This window comes from Armigeres subalbatus, chromosome 2 (genome assembly GCF_024139115.2).
Source record: "Armigeres subalbatus isolate Guangzhou_Male chromosome 2, GZ_Asu_2, whole genome shotgun sequence".
Taxonomy (NCBI): domain Eukaryota; kingdom Metazoa; phylum Arthropoda; class Insecta; order Diptera; family Culicidae; genus Armigeres; species Armigeres subalbatus.
In genome coordinates, this window is record NC_085140.1 from 423,211,633 (window position 1) to 423,225,635 (window position 14,003).

The window sequence follows — 14,003 nt, forward strand, 5'->3', positions numbered from 1 at the left end:
ATTCAGATCGATTTGGTTGCTTCTCAAGTCTCTTTGATTTTTGCAGAGAAATCTCTCACCTATTCAGAAAACCATAATAAAGCCTCTTCCTAACGTCAGTAACTACAAAACCCTATGTTATTGTGGAATTTGATTTATGACTCATAATTTTATGACTTATGGAATTTATGACTCATAACAAACACTTTAGGATTCCAAATTTGTGTTCATCGGTACTTAACTATTTCAGCACATAGCATACATTTTGGAATTGCATGAATACTTATATTGATTATGACAAAATTTCGTGGAATTTATTCCACATCTAAAGAGTTTCAAAAATTTCAATTTAAAAAAAAATCGAGATCTTTATGCATTAAGTAATCATGGAAATGCTTGAAAACTTTCAGAAATATACTCATATCGAATTTCATTTATAGATAATTCGAAGAAGATTCTTGAAGATTACACACTTATCCACATTTAGTAACATGGAGAAGACAAGTTGACACAGACACAGCGTTTTGAAGCAATCACAGCATCATTGGAAATCAATTGTATTATTCGCGATTTTTTTATGTTAGTTCTAGGACGAATGAGCGATAAACTTAGTCAAACAATTTCTATTGCAATCCATGCGCACAGTGCTTTAAATCGCCTTTGAAAATTACATCCCACCAGCTGGTGCCATGCCCCCCCCCCTAGACAGAGACTCTAGTTACGCCTATGCTACGGAGCCAATGTTAAATACATTCAAATGAATTATAGATTGTTGTGAAAGGAGGTGTCTGTATCGATTACCTATTTTGACATTATTCAGTTACAACACAATAGAATTGACTGAATATTAAAAGGCCCTTTATTCAATAAATTCAGTCAAATTATACCACACCTCCCTTAGCTTCTATCCGTGACATGTAGCACGCACCCTGTCGGTCATTGAGAAAACTGAATAGGAGTATACGAACTTACAATTCAATTCCCAAAATTTATACCATATTCAAATAGATTCCAACCCCCAGTTCGTAGACTGCTACCAGCACAGATTACAATTCTCCTAGAATATATCAATATTTGTGGAGAATTATAATCCAAAGCCCAGGGAAAAACCCCCCCAGAGACAAAATTTCAAATGAAACCTTTTTTTCGGACCCTCTCAATTATTTTTTTTTCAGAAATACCCCCCCACCCCACACCAATTTTCTGGCTACGCCACTGACACAATTTTTTTTTAAATTTCACGACTCGTTACTCGTGAAAAGGTAGAGAGTTCTATACAGTATCTAGTATTTTTATGGTTTATCACTTTTATAGATTTTTTTTAAAGGAAATAAAAAAACCCTGAATAATCCCCCTAGTGGTGATGGTGCCTTTCTCGTCTTGTCTTGTCTTGTCTTGTCTTAGCACATGCGCAGCCAGTATTGAAAAGCATCCTGGAAATGTCGATTGTATTCCCGAGCATTTTCTTGTCTGCATTAATATCTGCAGCATATCATAAATATGACACAAGTATTAAAACGGCCAGGCTCACCGTGCAGGCTTGAATTTGAGAGAAAATCCAGAACACCCCGGCAATCTGATTATTTAGTAATAAATAACATGATCAACGAAGAGTTTTGAATCTACGAAAGGAAAAAACGGGGACAGCCGTACCAACCGTACCAACATTCAGGGGGAAAGATGATTGACGAATCGCACTAGACTAAAAACTGTGATGGTGCCTTTCTCGTGCAAATAAAAAATGTATTTTGGCCTTAACTTCTGATCCCATAGTCTGATCCCGCTATTTTCAATAGAAAACAATAGGACAGGATTCCGCGTCGAATACAACGCAAATCAGTTGAAGATAAGTGCCCAAAAAGTGAGTGACAATTTTTTACTCGATTTTTTTTGTAAGAAATGGTATTTTGGCCAATTCCTACCAAAATTCGTAAATTATTGGGCGAAAATTTAATTTCGACCAAATGGTCATATGACCCTAATGTCTATTTGACGAAATGTCTTTCCGATCATTTGACGAAACATCATTCAACTTAATATATTTGTCGGTTAAAGACATTCGCCAAAGTCAATATCCTGTCAGGAATATTCACCGTTTTCCTATTATTTGTTCATTTTATGAACCCGCCATTCTTTGGACAATATTGGAACACCGCAATAAATCATTAATTTTTTCAAATTATTATTGAAAGGAACTTTTTCTTTCAAATATACAATCGACGGAACGTCATTCGACTAAGGGTCTGTCTCATTTGGAGAATTAAACTTAAAAGTGACAGTTAGAATATTAAAAATCACGGTCATAAGAATAACTGCTGTTGCGACCCAGCAGTTCCAATAAGACATCGATGATAAATGATTCGATATCTGTCAACAGTAATCTTGCTCCGCGAGCAGGGTTTTTCGATAATTATTGAAATGTTACTTTTAAGTTTAATTTCAGTTTAATTCTCCAAATGAGAAAGACCCTAAATGTACCAAGATTATTCATTCGAAAATCCGTGAAATCCATTCGATCAAAAGTGTATTCGACGTAGTGTCATTTCGACCAAATGTCCTACGTCTCTAGTGGACTTAAATTCATTTTCGACAAAGTGTTCCAGCGACCAAAAGTCCATTCGACGTAATGTCCTTTCGACCAAATGACGTAATGTCCTTTCGACCAAATGTCATTCGACTAAACGGCATTCGACGAAATGTCCATCGACGAAACTGTATAGATTTGTTAAATTAACCGTTTGGAGGCAAATCTAAAGGCTTAGGCAGGGATTGAACTTTATTTAGTGGCCTGTGCTGCACATAAAAGTCGTCTCCATTCAGCCTTGTCCATGGCTGCACGTCGCCAACCTCGCAGTCTTCGGAGGGTCCGCAGATCGTCCTCCACCTGATCGATCCACCTTGCTCACTGTGCACCTCGCCTCGCACCTTCCCGTCGGATCATTGTCGAGAACCATTTTCACCGGGTTACTGTCCGACATTCTGGCTACGTGCACGGCCAACCGCATTTTTTGCAGTGTGAACGATGGATGGTTCTCCCAACAGCTGATGTAACTCGTGGTTCATTCGCCTCCTATACGTACCGTCCGCCATCTGCACCCCACCATAGTGCGCGTTGGTCCTCCACGAACAACGTCTAGGTCTCGTGTCCGTAGAGAACTACCGGTCTAAAAAGCGTTTTGTAGATAGTCAGTTTGGTACGGCGGCGAACTCTATTCGATCTAGCGCTATTTCCCCTCTACAATGTTTAATATTAACAGCGTGAAACGCTAGTATTATTTAATATACTAAATTATTATCATTTAGTATATTCAGTGATACTAGCGTTTCACGCTGTAAATATTAGACACAGAGCAATGTAGAGTTATAATAATAGCGCTAGAAGTCTGCCATACAACACTTTATGGAATTCTGCCTCTGGAATGAATTATTGGATGAATACTAAATTATAATGACATGATAAGTTAAATCCCTGGGCGTTGGGACAGTTTGTCGAATGACATTTGGTCGAAGGCACATTTGGTTGAATGGACATTTGGTCGAATGGACATTTAGGCTAATATACGTTTGATCGAATGGACATTTAGTCGAATGTTGGAAGTTTCAGTCGGTAATAGGTAATTCAGTAAAATGGATAATTCGTCAATAGATTTTTAATTTAATTTGAATAAATAATTCACTAGATGCATGAACGAACTGATAAGATGAATGCAGTGGACTAAAGAAAAATTGGAAACCAGCATAAATAGCAAAATATTAGGTACTGATTGTGGCAGTAGCGTAGCCACGGGGGTGGTTTTGGACATAAAACCCCCCCAGAGACAAAATTTTTAGAAGAAATTTTTTTTTTCGAAAAAAAAATGTTCCGGAACCCCTTTCTCAGACCAATTTTCTGGCTACGCCACTGGATTGTGGAATACCCTTTATTCTATTTTCGGCACAAGCCTATATCATTTTTTTTTTAAATATCTATTCGACGTAGTGTCCTTTCGACAAAATGTTCTACCTCTCTATTAGACTAAAAATTCATTTTCGACTAATTGTCCATTCGGCCAAATATCCATTCGACGTAATGTCCTTTCGACCAAATGCCATTCTACTAAATGTCATTCGACGAAATGTCTTTCGACGAAATGGTATATGTAGATTCAATAAAAAAAAACGCGTTCTTGGCTTATTGTGCCTACTGTTATCTGTAGGAAATTTTAGGGGTCAAATCTTGGCTAGGAGGGGGGGGGGGGGGCTTCCACCTCCACCTCTCCTATTCATTCTTATACATAGTAACCTGATTCGAGGTTTGATTTGCGTTTAAACTACCCTTAAAATTAAAAACAATCGTTCAAGATTATTGTTCAGGAATACGCAGCTCATTACTGGGTTTAATACAAGTTACACCCTCCGGATGCGATGAAAATACATAAATATGATTAATTGTATGCTAATCTGGGTTTGCAGAAATCGCTCTCAATAGTTATCGAACAACGATAGAATAAAGGCAAAAACTGTTCCGAATCATAACAAGCCATGATAACAAATTTATCAAACTTGTATACAAGTGCGAAAAAAACAGAATCGGATAGGGACACGGCAGGTATTTCCGTCCTTCGTCGTAGGGGCTAAAACCAACGAAAGCAACGTACATTTGCCAGAACTCCACTATAGTAGAACGTTTCTCCTGAGCTTACGATTTGGTACGTATGAGTTTTACAAAAAAGCGTCTTTTTTATTGGTTTTCGAGACTATGACGAACAGACGAAAATACCTGCCGTGTCCCTAGGGCCTAGGCAGCCCCCACAGAAAAATAGTGATTCTCGCTTTGTTTTCGCTCCTTCCATGTTGGATACTGCACAGCTGTGTAAAACAAGTTGAAATGCATCATCAGAGCCAGTGCTCCTCGCATTTGGAGCATTCTAAAATAAATTTATCATGGGATATACCCTCCCGAACCAGTTCTCTATCATGATAGCTTGCGAAAAAACTCTCTCGCGGTATGCTACATATCGTATAGGTAGACAGAGATGATAAGTGAGAGACTTGTTCTTTCTCTTTAGGATTCAATCCCTGATGCTAATCTTAATAGAATACTATAAAAAAATGCAGAAAAACCAAAAAAAAACATTTTTGGCCTCCACTTTGTATGGGGCTGCCCCATAGTGTGCTGGTGTAAAGTGAATCAATTAGGGGAAATGTGATTTCAGGTGATTATCTGACAGAATGTTAACACTCTTTGAATAAACTTCCGATTTTTTTTATTTCTAGCCATTTTGTAACTGGTGGAGACGCGTTACAGTCGAAATAAACCAAAAGTAGTACCCGAGCAGGAAAAATTGGCTCAATAATACTTAATTCTGTTATTGATACCATACTCTGTTATGAACTTGCCATGCATAAGAGGTAAAATACCAAAGGAATAATACCAAAAACTAATATGTACAATACTTAAGCCATAACAAACTCAGTTATTAAATTGAATTTCAATACCAAATGCACAACCAATTATTATGCGTTTGGTATTGAAATACCTAAGCATGGTATGCATCAAGTATTCTGCATATCTCGGGTACTTATTCAAAAAGACGTATGTGATTTTGTAAACAAAGATTCAAACGTCGATTTGTCCAATTTGATGGCACTCCCACGCAAACCAACACCACCAACATGTTGCCGAACCCTTCCCCTATCTGTCTATGGTGATGGTTTGCGTGGGAGGTCTATCAGATCGGACAAATCGACGTCTGAATCTTTATTTACAAAATCACATACATCACTGAATAAGTACCCGAGAGATATAAGTTTTTGGTATTATTTTTTGGTATTTTACCTCTTATGTAAGGCTAATTCATACCAATTTCTGTTATCGAGGTCTTCGCTCCTGCTCGGGTATTGACCACCATTGACGAGATGAGGTATCTAAAATTTTGGTATCGGTGTGCAAGCTTATTCGACAATAATTTGTTGATCCATAATTGAACATCATTTTATATATGTTGTGGAAAAATAGTTAACTTTTCCAATTCTAAACATCCACATGTAGCTCAACATTATTATGTTACCAATTGGGGTAAGTTCGACCTTCGCCTTCGAGCCTTCCAATCACAAAACACCTCTGTTTTTACTAGACTCATCATTCGCATAATGTAATGCAAGTATTGGAGAAACGAGGGAATAGGATCCGGAAAATATAACTAAGTCAGAGATTGATTACGCTATGTATAATCATCATTTGGCGTGACAGGTTTAGGGGGTAATAATTAAGTCTACAAGGATTTTTAGGTTTTTTGCTCAATCCGTTATCTAATGTTGTAGTTTCGTGATCTGACTCTTGTATCATGAAGCTTGTCACCTACGAAGCCGGTCATTTTCATTTCTTGTCATTACTGAACCATACACATTTAATTTTAAATCGCTGTTATCAGTGGCGCCGGGAGTGGGTGGGACAGGTAGGACATGTCCTACGCATGAAAATACCTGGGTAGGACAGTCGTAGCGTTGTCCTACCCATGATTATGGTAAGAACATACCACATGGATACCTAAAAGATCTAATACTATCAATACCATTTCAATTTTTTTGATCTATAAAAATATCATTAAAGCGTTTTTCATTCATTTTCATTCAAAATTTTCATTCCAAAAAATGGTCAATAATGTATTGATATTTTCCAAGAAGTCTTGAATTTTCGAATGGTTTCTGCTCATCCAATAATTGGTGAAAACTTTCTGGAAGTACGTAATTATGTCTGCTAGTTCAGGGAGGCTCAAAGAGTTTCTTAAATTTTAAGAGAATCAAAAGTTGAATATCTAAACAAGGAAATAACTTAGCTTAACTAGGCAAAAACTGACTGTAGTTATCAATGGTTGCTTCTTCGTGACTGGTCAGAACTGGTGTATATTGCGATCTATGTGAATAAAGGTTGGTATTTGCCTGGGTGGTGCGGATAGAATCGATTTGGCTGTCAAAATGAAGCCAAAATTTTCTATTGTGCCGGAGCCAAACATTGAAGATTGTGGTTATGTTCGTTTGAAATCTTATATTGAGAAGTATTGTTATTATTTGGGGAAAAAATAAAAATAAACTTAGTTCGAGATTTGCATTCTTTTTAACAAATATATTCACATTATATTTCGAGTGGAAAATTAGTAGGAATGCATCTAAAATGCACTCGTTACGAGATTTCACGAGATTCAGCAGCTGATTGGAGCCGGAATGTATGTAAGCCATCGTAAAGTCATGTAGAGTCTCGCGCATTTGAGCGCCTTCGTCAGGCATGGAAAGAGAAATTCGAAGAGCGGGAAATGTTTGACAGGCAAGTGACTGCAAAATAATTTTGCTTATGGGATTGATTTCAAAATATCCCGCTACTCGCTTGAGAGCGGCTCTATCCGCAGCACCCAGGTATTTACCACCTACGGCACCAGTCAGTTGGGAAAGGAGAGGAATGTTAGTGTGTTGCTACTAGAGGCCGAGAAAACTCTGCATCCCCACAATATAGTGGAAAGGAAATTCCGTTAACTCGGTAAGGTAAATAAACAAAAGATGAAAAGTGATGTATTCTATGCCAGACCTCCTGTCTATAAGGCATAAGCTGTACTCACTATCTAATCTCCAAATGTTGGGAAACCAAACAAGGATATGAGAGAACAACTGCAGAAAGATGCAAATATGAAGCAGTTTATGATGATTGTAGCATATTCGGATATCTGGTAGCAGGCCTATGAGAAGAAGAATTATGAAGCTTCTAAGAGTTTATTGGAATCTGTAGGAATCAAAAATATGCCTACGTTTGCATGAAATTCTAATAGCTTCTAATAGAAAGAAAAAAGTCTGAAATTCGGAAGAACATTATTCTTGAGATTTCTGAAAACCCGTAAATAGTATTGAGCACCCTTGAAGATTCATAGATGATCATAAGCTTTACTAGCAGATCGTAGCAAAATTTCTGTAGATTTCTGAAGGTTCGTATTCCTAGAAGTTAGTGATAATTGCTTGAAATCATCCAATATTTTATAAAATTTATAAGAATCCATAATCACTTCTGGAAATTCTTAAAAATGTTTGAAGACAAGCTTTTTGAAAATGTTCTGGAAATGTAATGAATGTCCTTATAGTCAAAGGGAATTTTAATTTATCCGAAGATGTCCGAAAAAATCTTTTGAAATCCAGTTTTTGTCCTACCCGCGCCTATGGCTGTTATAATCAACTTTCTTAAATAATACAAATTGAAATTTAAATAAATATTTACATTAGTTAGTAATTAGTAGTTACTTTTTTAAAGAGGATTTTAGTACTTGGCTGGTTCACCTCTGGATTAGTAGTTACCAACATTTATATACTTTATATATGTTTCATATTAACCATTGAAGAAACTAAATAAATATTATACGATGGTTTTTAATATATACATTTTGTTCAATCATCGTTTATATGTGACCCCTTAACATGAATTTCAAGCATAAGTACCTAAAAGACTGTTATTAAACATGTTCAAATATGATGTAACTTCATTTGAAATTGTTTTGATGTTCGATTCCATCCCGACGCACAGCGGTTAAAATCGTGTTTTGAGCGCGTTTAATTAATAGTACCTTTATTGTGCAATTTAGTGTAATGGTGGCTTCGAGGCATTTTAATAGTTAGGTTATGCTCTTTTTTGGAGGTCTACTGATCAATCCACCCAAAAGTAAGATGAAAAATTTATGTTTTTCTCTTCACAACATATAAGGTTGAAAAACTTAAAAAATAAAAAAGTTGTTATAGTTTTATTGAATTTTTTAGTCGTATTTGATTTGATTGCTTCTTGATAAGGGGCAAATTGTGGCAGTCAATCTCATACGCATAACAAAGTACAAGTAATGAACTTTAAATTAATACCTGAACTGTAGAGTTGTGAGGGAATATAAGGAATGTTTCATCAAAAACCATTTCCTACAATTCAAGGTAGAAATCAATCACCCATCAAGGAGCTGATGAACTAATGCACCATGCGTCTCCATGCACTTGTACAATTATATACCGTGCAAACTCAAACTTCGGACGCTTAAGCACTTTCTGAAATACAATCATCCTGTTAATTCACATTTTTAATCACACCGTTTAAATCACCATTGCAATCACTAAGTATAATATTCATTGTTGAGCTATGTATTTAATATGTGCAAGATTTTGCGAAGAATGTTTGCAATTTATGAAAATGTCCGACTTCGGTTTGATTCAAACCTCGGACACCGGCCAGGTTGGATTCATATTTCGGACACAAAGATTCAAACTTCGGACACCCGATTACACAGTGCCGGGAAGAATAATTGAAAACAATTTTCACTGCACAGTTCAGACTGTCTTTTAATCATTTCGTCGCATTGTTTTAACATGTCTTATTAAAATGTAACTATACTAAAACAAGTGAAAACTATTAGTCTTTCCGATCTAGCTTGACGAAACATTTCGATGAAATATTTCAGAAAATTTTCCATACGATTTGTAGCGTCCGAAGTTTAAGTGTGTCCGAATTTTGATTATCCACGGTATCGAATATGTTGAAAACTTGTTGGCATAAAAATCAATAAATCTGTAAAAGTAATGAAATAACGAACTTTGTGTCTTCAACAAAGTTTTTCAAGAGAACTTTTACTACAACTCTCGCGAAGGCGTATACCTTCCATGTTGAAGTGGAAAAAATAATTTGTTCATCTCACTTTAAGGTGGATTGATCATAAGGCTGAATACCTCCAAAGAAGCACGTCGACTTACTGATAAAATGTCTCGAAGACGCCATTACGCTAAATCACATAATAAAGATACTATTAAATGAACGCGCTAAAAACACGAATTCAGTCACTGTGCGACGTGGTGTGTCGGTTTTCACCATCACACGCACTCGTGACTCCAGTCGGTTCGGCTTGAAAATCGACTGTTCGTGTTTTCATGAAAAATCAAATTCTATCGAAAAATATTGTCGTGAGACCTTATGGACTGACGCAGAAAAGGCCAAATTAAGCTTATATGAAATTTATATACCAGAAAATTGCTTCATAGATTGGGGAGCTGTGAAGTAACTTGAGGTGTCGGTTGTCGGTCGGTGAACGCATGGTTGTTTGATTATCTTGGCGAATTGAACAACAATCTTACGGGTGACTTTTATCTCACACGCGAATCACAAATCGTTTAATTTAAGTAAACACCAAGTGATCATCTTCAAGCTTGAGGTGAACCGGTCAAGGGCCGAAAACCTCATTAATAAAGACAATAAAAAAAAATCTTTAAGCTTTTCATTACAGCTCAATAATGAATAACTCATATTGCATTGTAATGGTAATTATTTGTCCAGAAAGGTCATACAAAAAATTTTATGAATGATTCTAGAAGTTAGACCGTTTTGCGTTAAGCACTGCTCTCCCCAATATTTCTATTTCATTTGCAGAACGAAACCCAAATTAGGCCGAGCTCACCTAGCATAAGCTTTCAACGAAAGCTTTTGAACGACATTTAGAATCCCATCTATGGTTCAGCGCTAAAAACAAACCAAAGCTTTTTCGTGCTGCTTGTTCCCCATTTCTGCACACAACACCCGCTTGCATAAATCAAAAGCTTAGCGTGACTTCAACACATTAGCGATAATCTCGCGCTCCTAGAGCTCGTTCGTTCTTTCGCTTACCATTCCACACTATGGGTTGCACTTTGTTTCTGCCTCTCGACACAGAAGCACTGGAGATGCTAGATTATAAATTCATTACTACGTGCATATCGTGCTGAACAAAACCAAAACTCTACTTCAACAAGCAGTGCATCGTGCTTCCAAGTGCCTCCTTTATTCATTCCTACATACGTATATTCAATCTTTGGTCCCATGTACTCCGCTGGCAGCACTTCCATGTCGTACAGCTGTTTGAGCTTTGGCTTCAGCAGCCGTAGCTTTTTACGGCCCTTGCCTTTGCCATCCCCACCGGTGGCTCCTCCTGCTCCTCCACCACTACCATCCAAATCGCCATTGTTCGGATCGCTTCCAATCAGCTGATTTCCCCCGGCGGCCGACTGGTGGTAGATCGATGGGAAGCTCCCGCTACTGCCGGCGCCACCACTGCCGGTGGTGGAGAGTGACGTAAAGTCGCTGCCCGTAGAGCCGAAAGCCCCGCTGCCAACGCTGTCGTCACTAAAACAGAGGGGTGGGAAAAGCTTTTCAGAAAAGGGTACGAGTACGAGGTTGGGTGGGTGATTGTTTGATATGGGTGCAACGGTTGTAGGCGCGAAATTGTGATTGATGGTGGATGAGTTTGTTTTGGTTCAAAGCGGAGAGCAACAAGTTAATGCCAATATCGTTTCTAAAATTGCATTAATTTGAATAATCTTGAACACGATTCCGTAGGTTCTGACTGCGTGCTGTTTTCTACGATAGGCTCAAAAATAATGAAGGTAACTTTTCCGCTTTTCATGAGGAACGGCGGCTAAGTGCTGCACACTGAATAGTACTTCACGACTTCACGACTGATACATTGTAACAAGTAAAGAAAACAGGGTGAAAACAATCATTTCCATAGAGAAGATTATGAGCAAGGATGATTTCGATAATTTAGTGGTTTGTCAATAACTCATTATAGTCGCAAATTGTTTCGAATTTCCGGAGGGAAATTCTTATGAATTTCGGAGGAAAATTCTTTCGAATTTCCGGAGGGAAATTCTTTCGAGTTTCCGGAGGGAAATTCTTTTGAATTTCCAAAGGGAAATTCTTTTGAATTTCCGAAGGGAAATTCTTTCGAATTTTCGGAGGGAAATTCTTTCGAATTTCCGGAGGGATTCATTTATTTAGTTAACATCTAAACAGATAACACTGAATCAACAATTTGACGCCACAATACACGGTTCGAGGCCGCATCTCTCCATCCTCGGATACGCCCCACGTTCGCCAAGTCGTTCTGCACCTGGTCTGCCCATCTCGCTCGCTGCGCTCCACGCCGTCTCGTACCTGCCGGATCGGAAATGAACACCATCTTTGCAGGGTTGTTGTCCGGCATTCTTGCAGCATATCCTGCCCACCGTACCTTCGGCTTTAGCTACCTTCTGGATACTGGGTTCGCCGTAGAGTTGGGCGAGCTCATGATTCATTCTTCGTCGCCACACACCGTCTTCTTGCACACCGCCAAAGATGGTACTAAGCACCCGTCTCTCGAATACTCTGAGTGCTAGCAAGTCCACCTCGAGCATTGTCCATGTTTCATGTCCGTAGAGGGACTACCGGTCTTATTAACGTCTTGTACATGACACATTTGGTGCGGTGGCGAATCTTTTTCGACCGCAGTTTCTTCTGGAGCCCGTAGTAGGCCCGACTTCCACAGATGATGCGCCTTCGTATTTCACGACTAACGTTGTTGTCAGCCGTTAGCAAGGATCCGAGGTAGACAGGTTCCTCGACCACCTCGAAGGTATCCCCGTCTATCGTAACACTGCTTCCCCAGAGCGGGCCCTGTCGCGCTCGGTTCCGCCCACAAGCATGTACTTTGTCTTTGACGCATTCAACACCAGTCCAACTTTTGTTGCTTCACGTTTCAGGCGGGTGTACAGTTCTGCCACCTTTGCAAATGTTCGCCGACAATGTCCATGTCATCCGCGAAGCAAATAAATTGACTGGATCTGTTGAAAATCGTACCCCGGCTGTTACACCCGGCTCTCCGCATGACACCTTCTAGCGCAATGTTGAACAACAGGCACGAAAGTCCATCACCTTGTCTTAGTCCCCGGCGCGATTCGAACGAACTGGAGTGTTCGCCCGAAATCTTCACACAGTTTTGCACACCATCCACCGTTGCTCCATAGCTCTACGCGGTCTATACTGTCGTATGCCGCCTTGAAATCAACGAACAGATGGTGCGTTGGGACCTGGTATTCACGGCATTTTTGAAGGATTTGCCGTACAGTAAAGATCTGGTCCGTTGTCGAGCGGCCGTCAACGAAGCCGGCTTGATAACTTCCCACGAACTAGTTCACTAATGGTGACAGACGACGGAAGATGATCTGGGATATCACTTTGTAGGCGGCATTAAGGATGGTGATCGCTCGAAAGTTCTCACACTCCAGTTTGTCGCCTTTCTTGTAGATGGGGCATATAACCCCTTCCTTCCACTTCTCCGGTAGCTGTTCGGTTTCCCAGATTCTGACTATCAGTTTGTGCAGGCAAGTGGCCAGCTTTTCCGGGCCCATCTTGATGAGCTCAGCTCCGATACCATCCTTACCAGCTGCTTTATTGGTCTTTAGCTGTTGAATGGCATCCTTAACTTCCCTCAAGGTGGGGGCTGGTTGGCTTCCATCGTCCGCTGAACTGACGTAGTCATCTCCTCCGCTGCCTTGACTTTCACTGCCTGTACTCTCAGCGCCATTCAGATGTTCCTCGTAGTGCTGCTTCCACCTTTCGATCACCACACGTTCGTCCGTCAAGATCCGGCACATTTCGGCTCGCGGCACGAAGCCTTTGCGGGATGCGTTGAGCTTCTGATAGAACTTGCGTGTATCTTGAGAACGGCACAGCTGTTCCATCTCCTCGCCTCCGCTTCTTCCAGGCGGCGTTTCTTTCCTGAAAAGGCGGGTCTGCTGTCTCCGCTTCCGTCTATAACGTTCCACATTCTGCCGGGTACCTTGCTGCAGCGCGACCGCCCACGCTGCGTCCTTCTCCTCCAGAATCTGTCTGCACTCTTCGTCAGACCAATCGTTCCGTCGACTTCGACCCATATACCCGACGTTGTTCTCCGCTGCGTCGTTAATGGCTCTTTGACGCTGTATTCAGCAGTCCTCAGAGGGCCCCATCGAGCTCACCCTCTTCCGGCAACGCTGCCTCGAGATGCTGCGCGTATGCAGTGGCGACATCAGGTTGCTTCAGTCGCTCTAGGTCGTACCGCGGCGGTCGTCGGTACCGAACATTGTTGATGACGGATCGTTTTGGGCGCAGTTTAACCATCACCAGATAGTGGTCAGAGTCGATGTTAGCGCCACGATATGTCCTGACGTCGATAATATCGGAGATGTGCTGTCCATCAATCAGAAGG

General features: G+C 39.9%; 1 protein-coding gene across 1 annotated transcript in view; it reads right to left on the reverse strand.

The window, feature by feature from the left end:
• The window catches only part of LOC134210321 (calponin homology domain-containing protein DDB_G0272472-like), a 120,183-nt gene that overhangs the window by 87,832 nt on the left and 18,348 nt on the right, over positions 1-14,003 (reverse strand). The window contains exon 2 of the mRNA XM_062686370.1: positions 10,799-11,122. Coding sequence (XP_062542354.1) covers positions 10,799-11,122 — 324 coding nt within the window. The remainder of the gene's footprint in view (positions 1-10,798; positions 11,123-14,003) is intronic.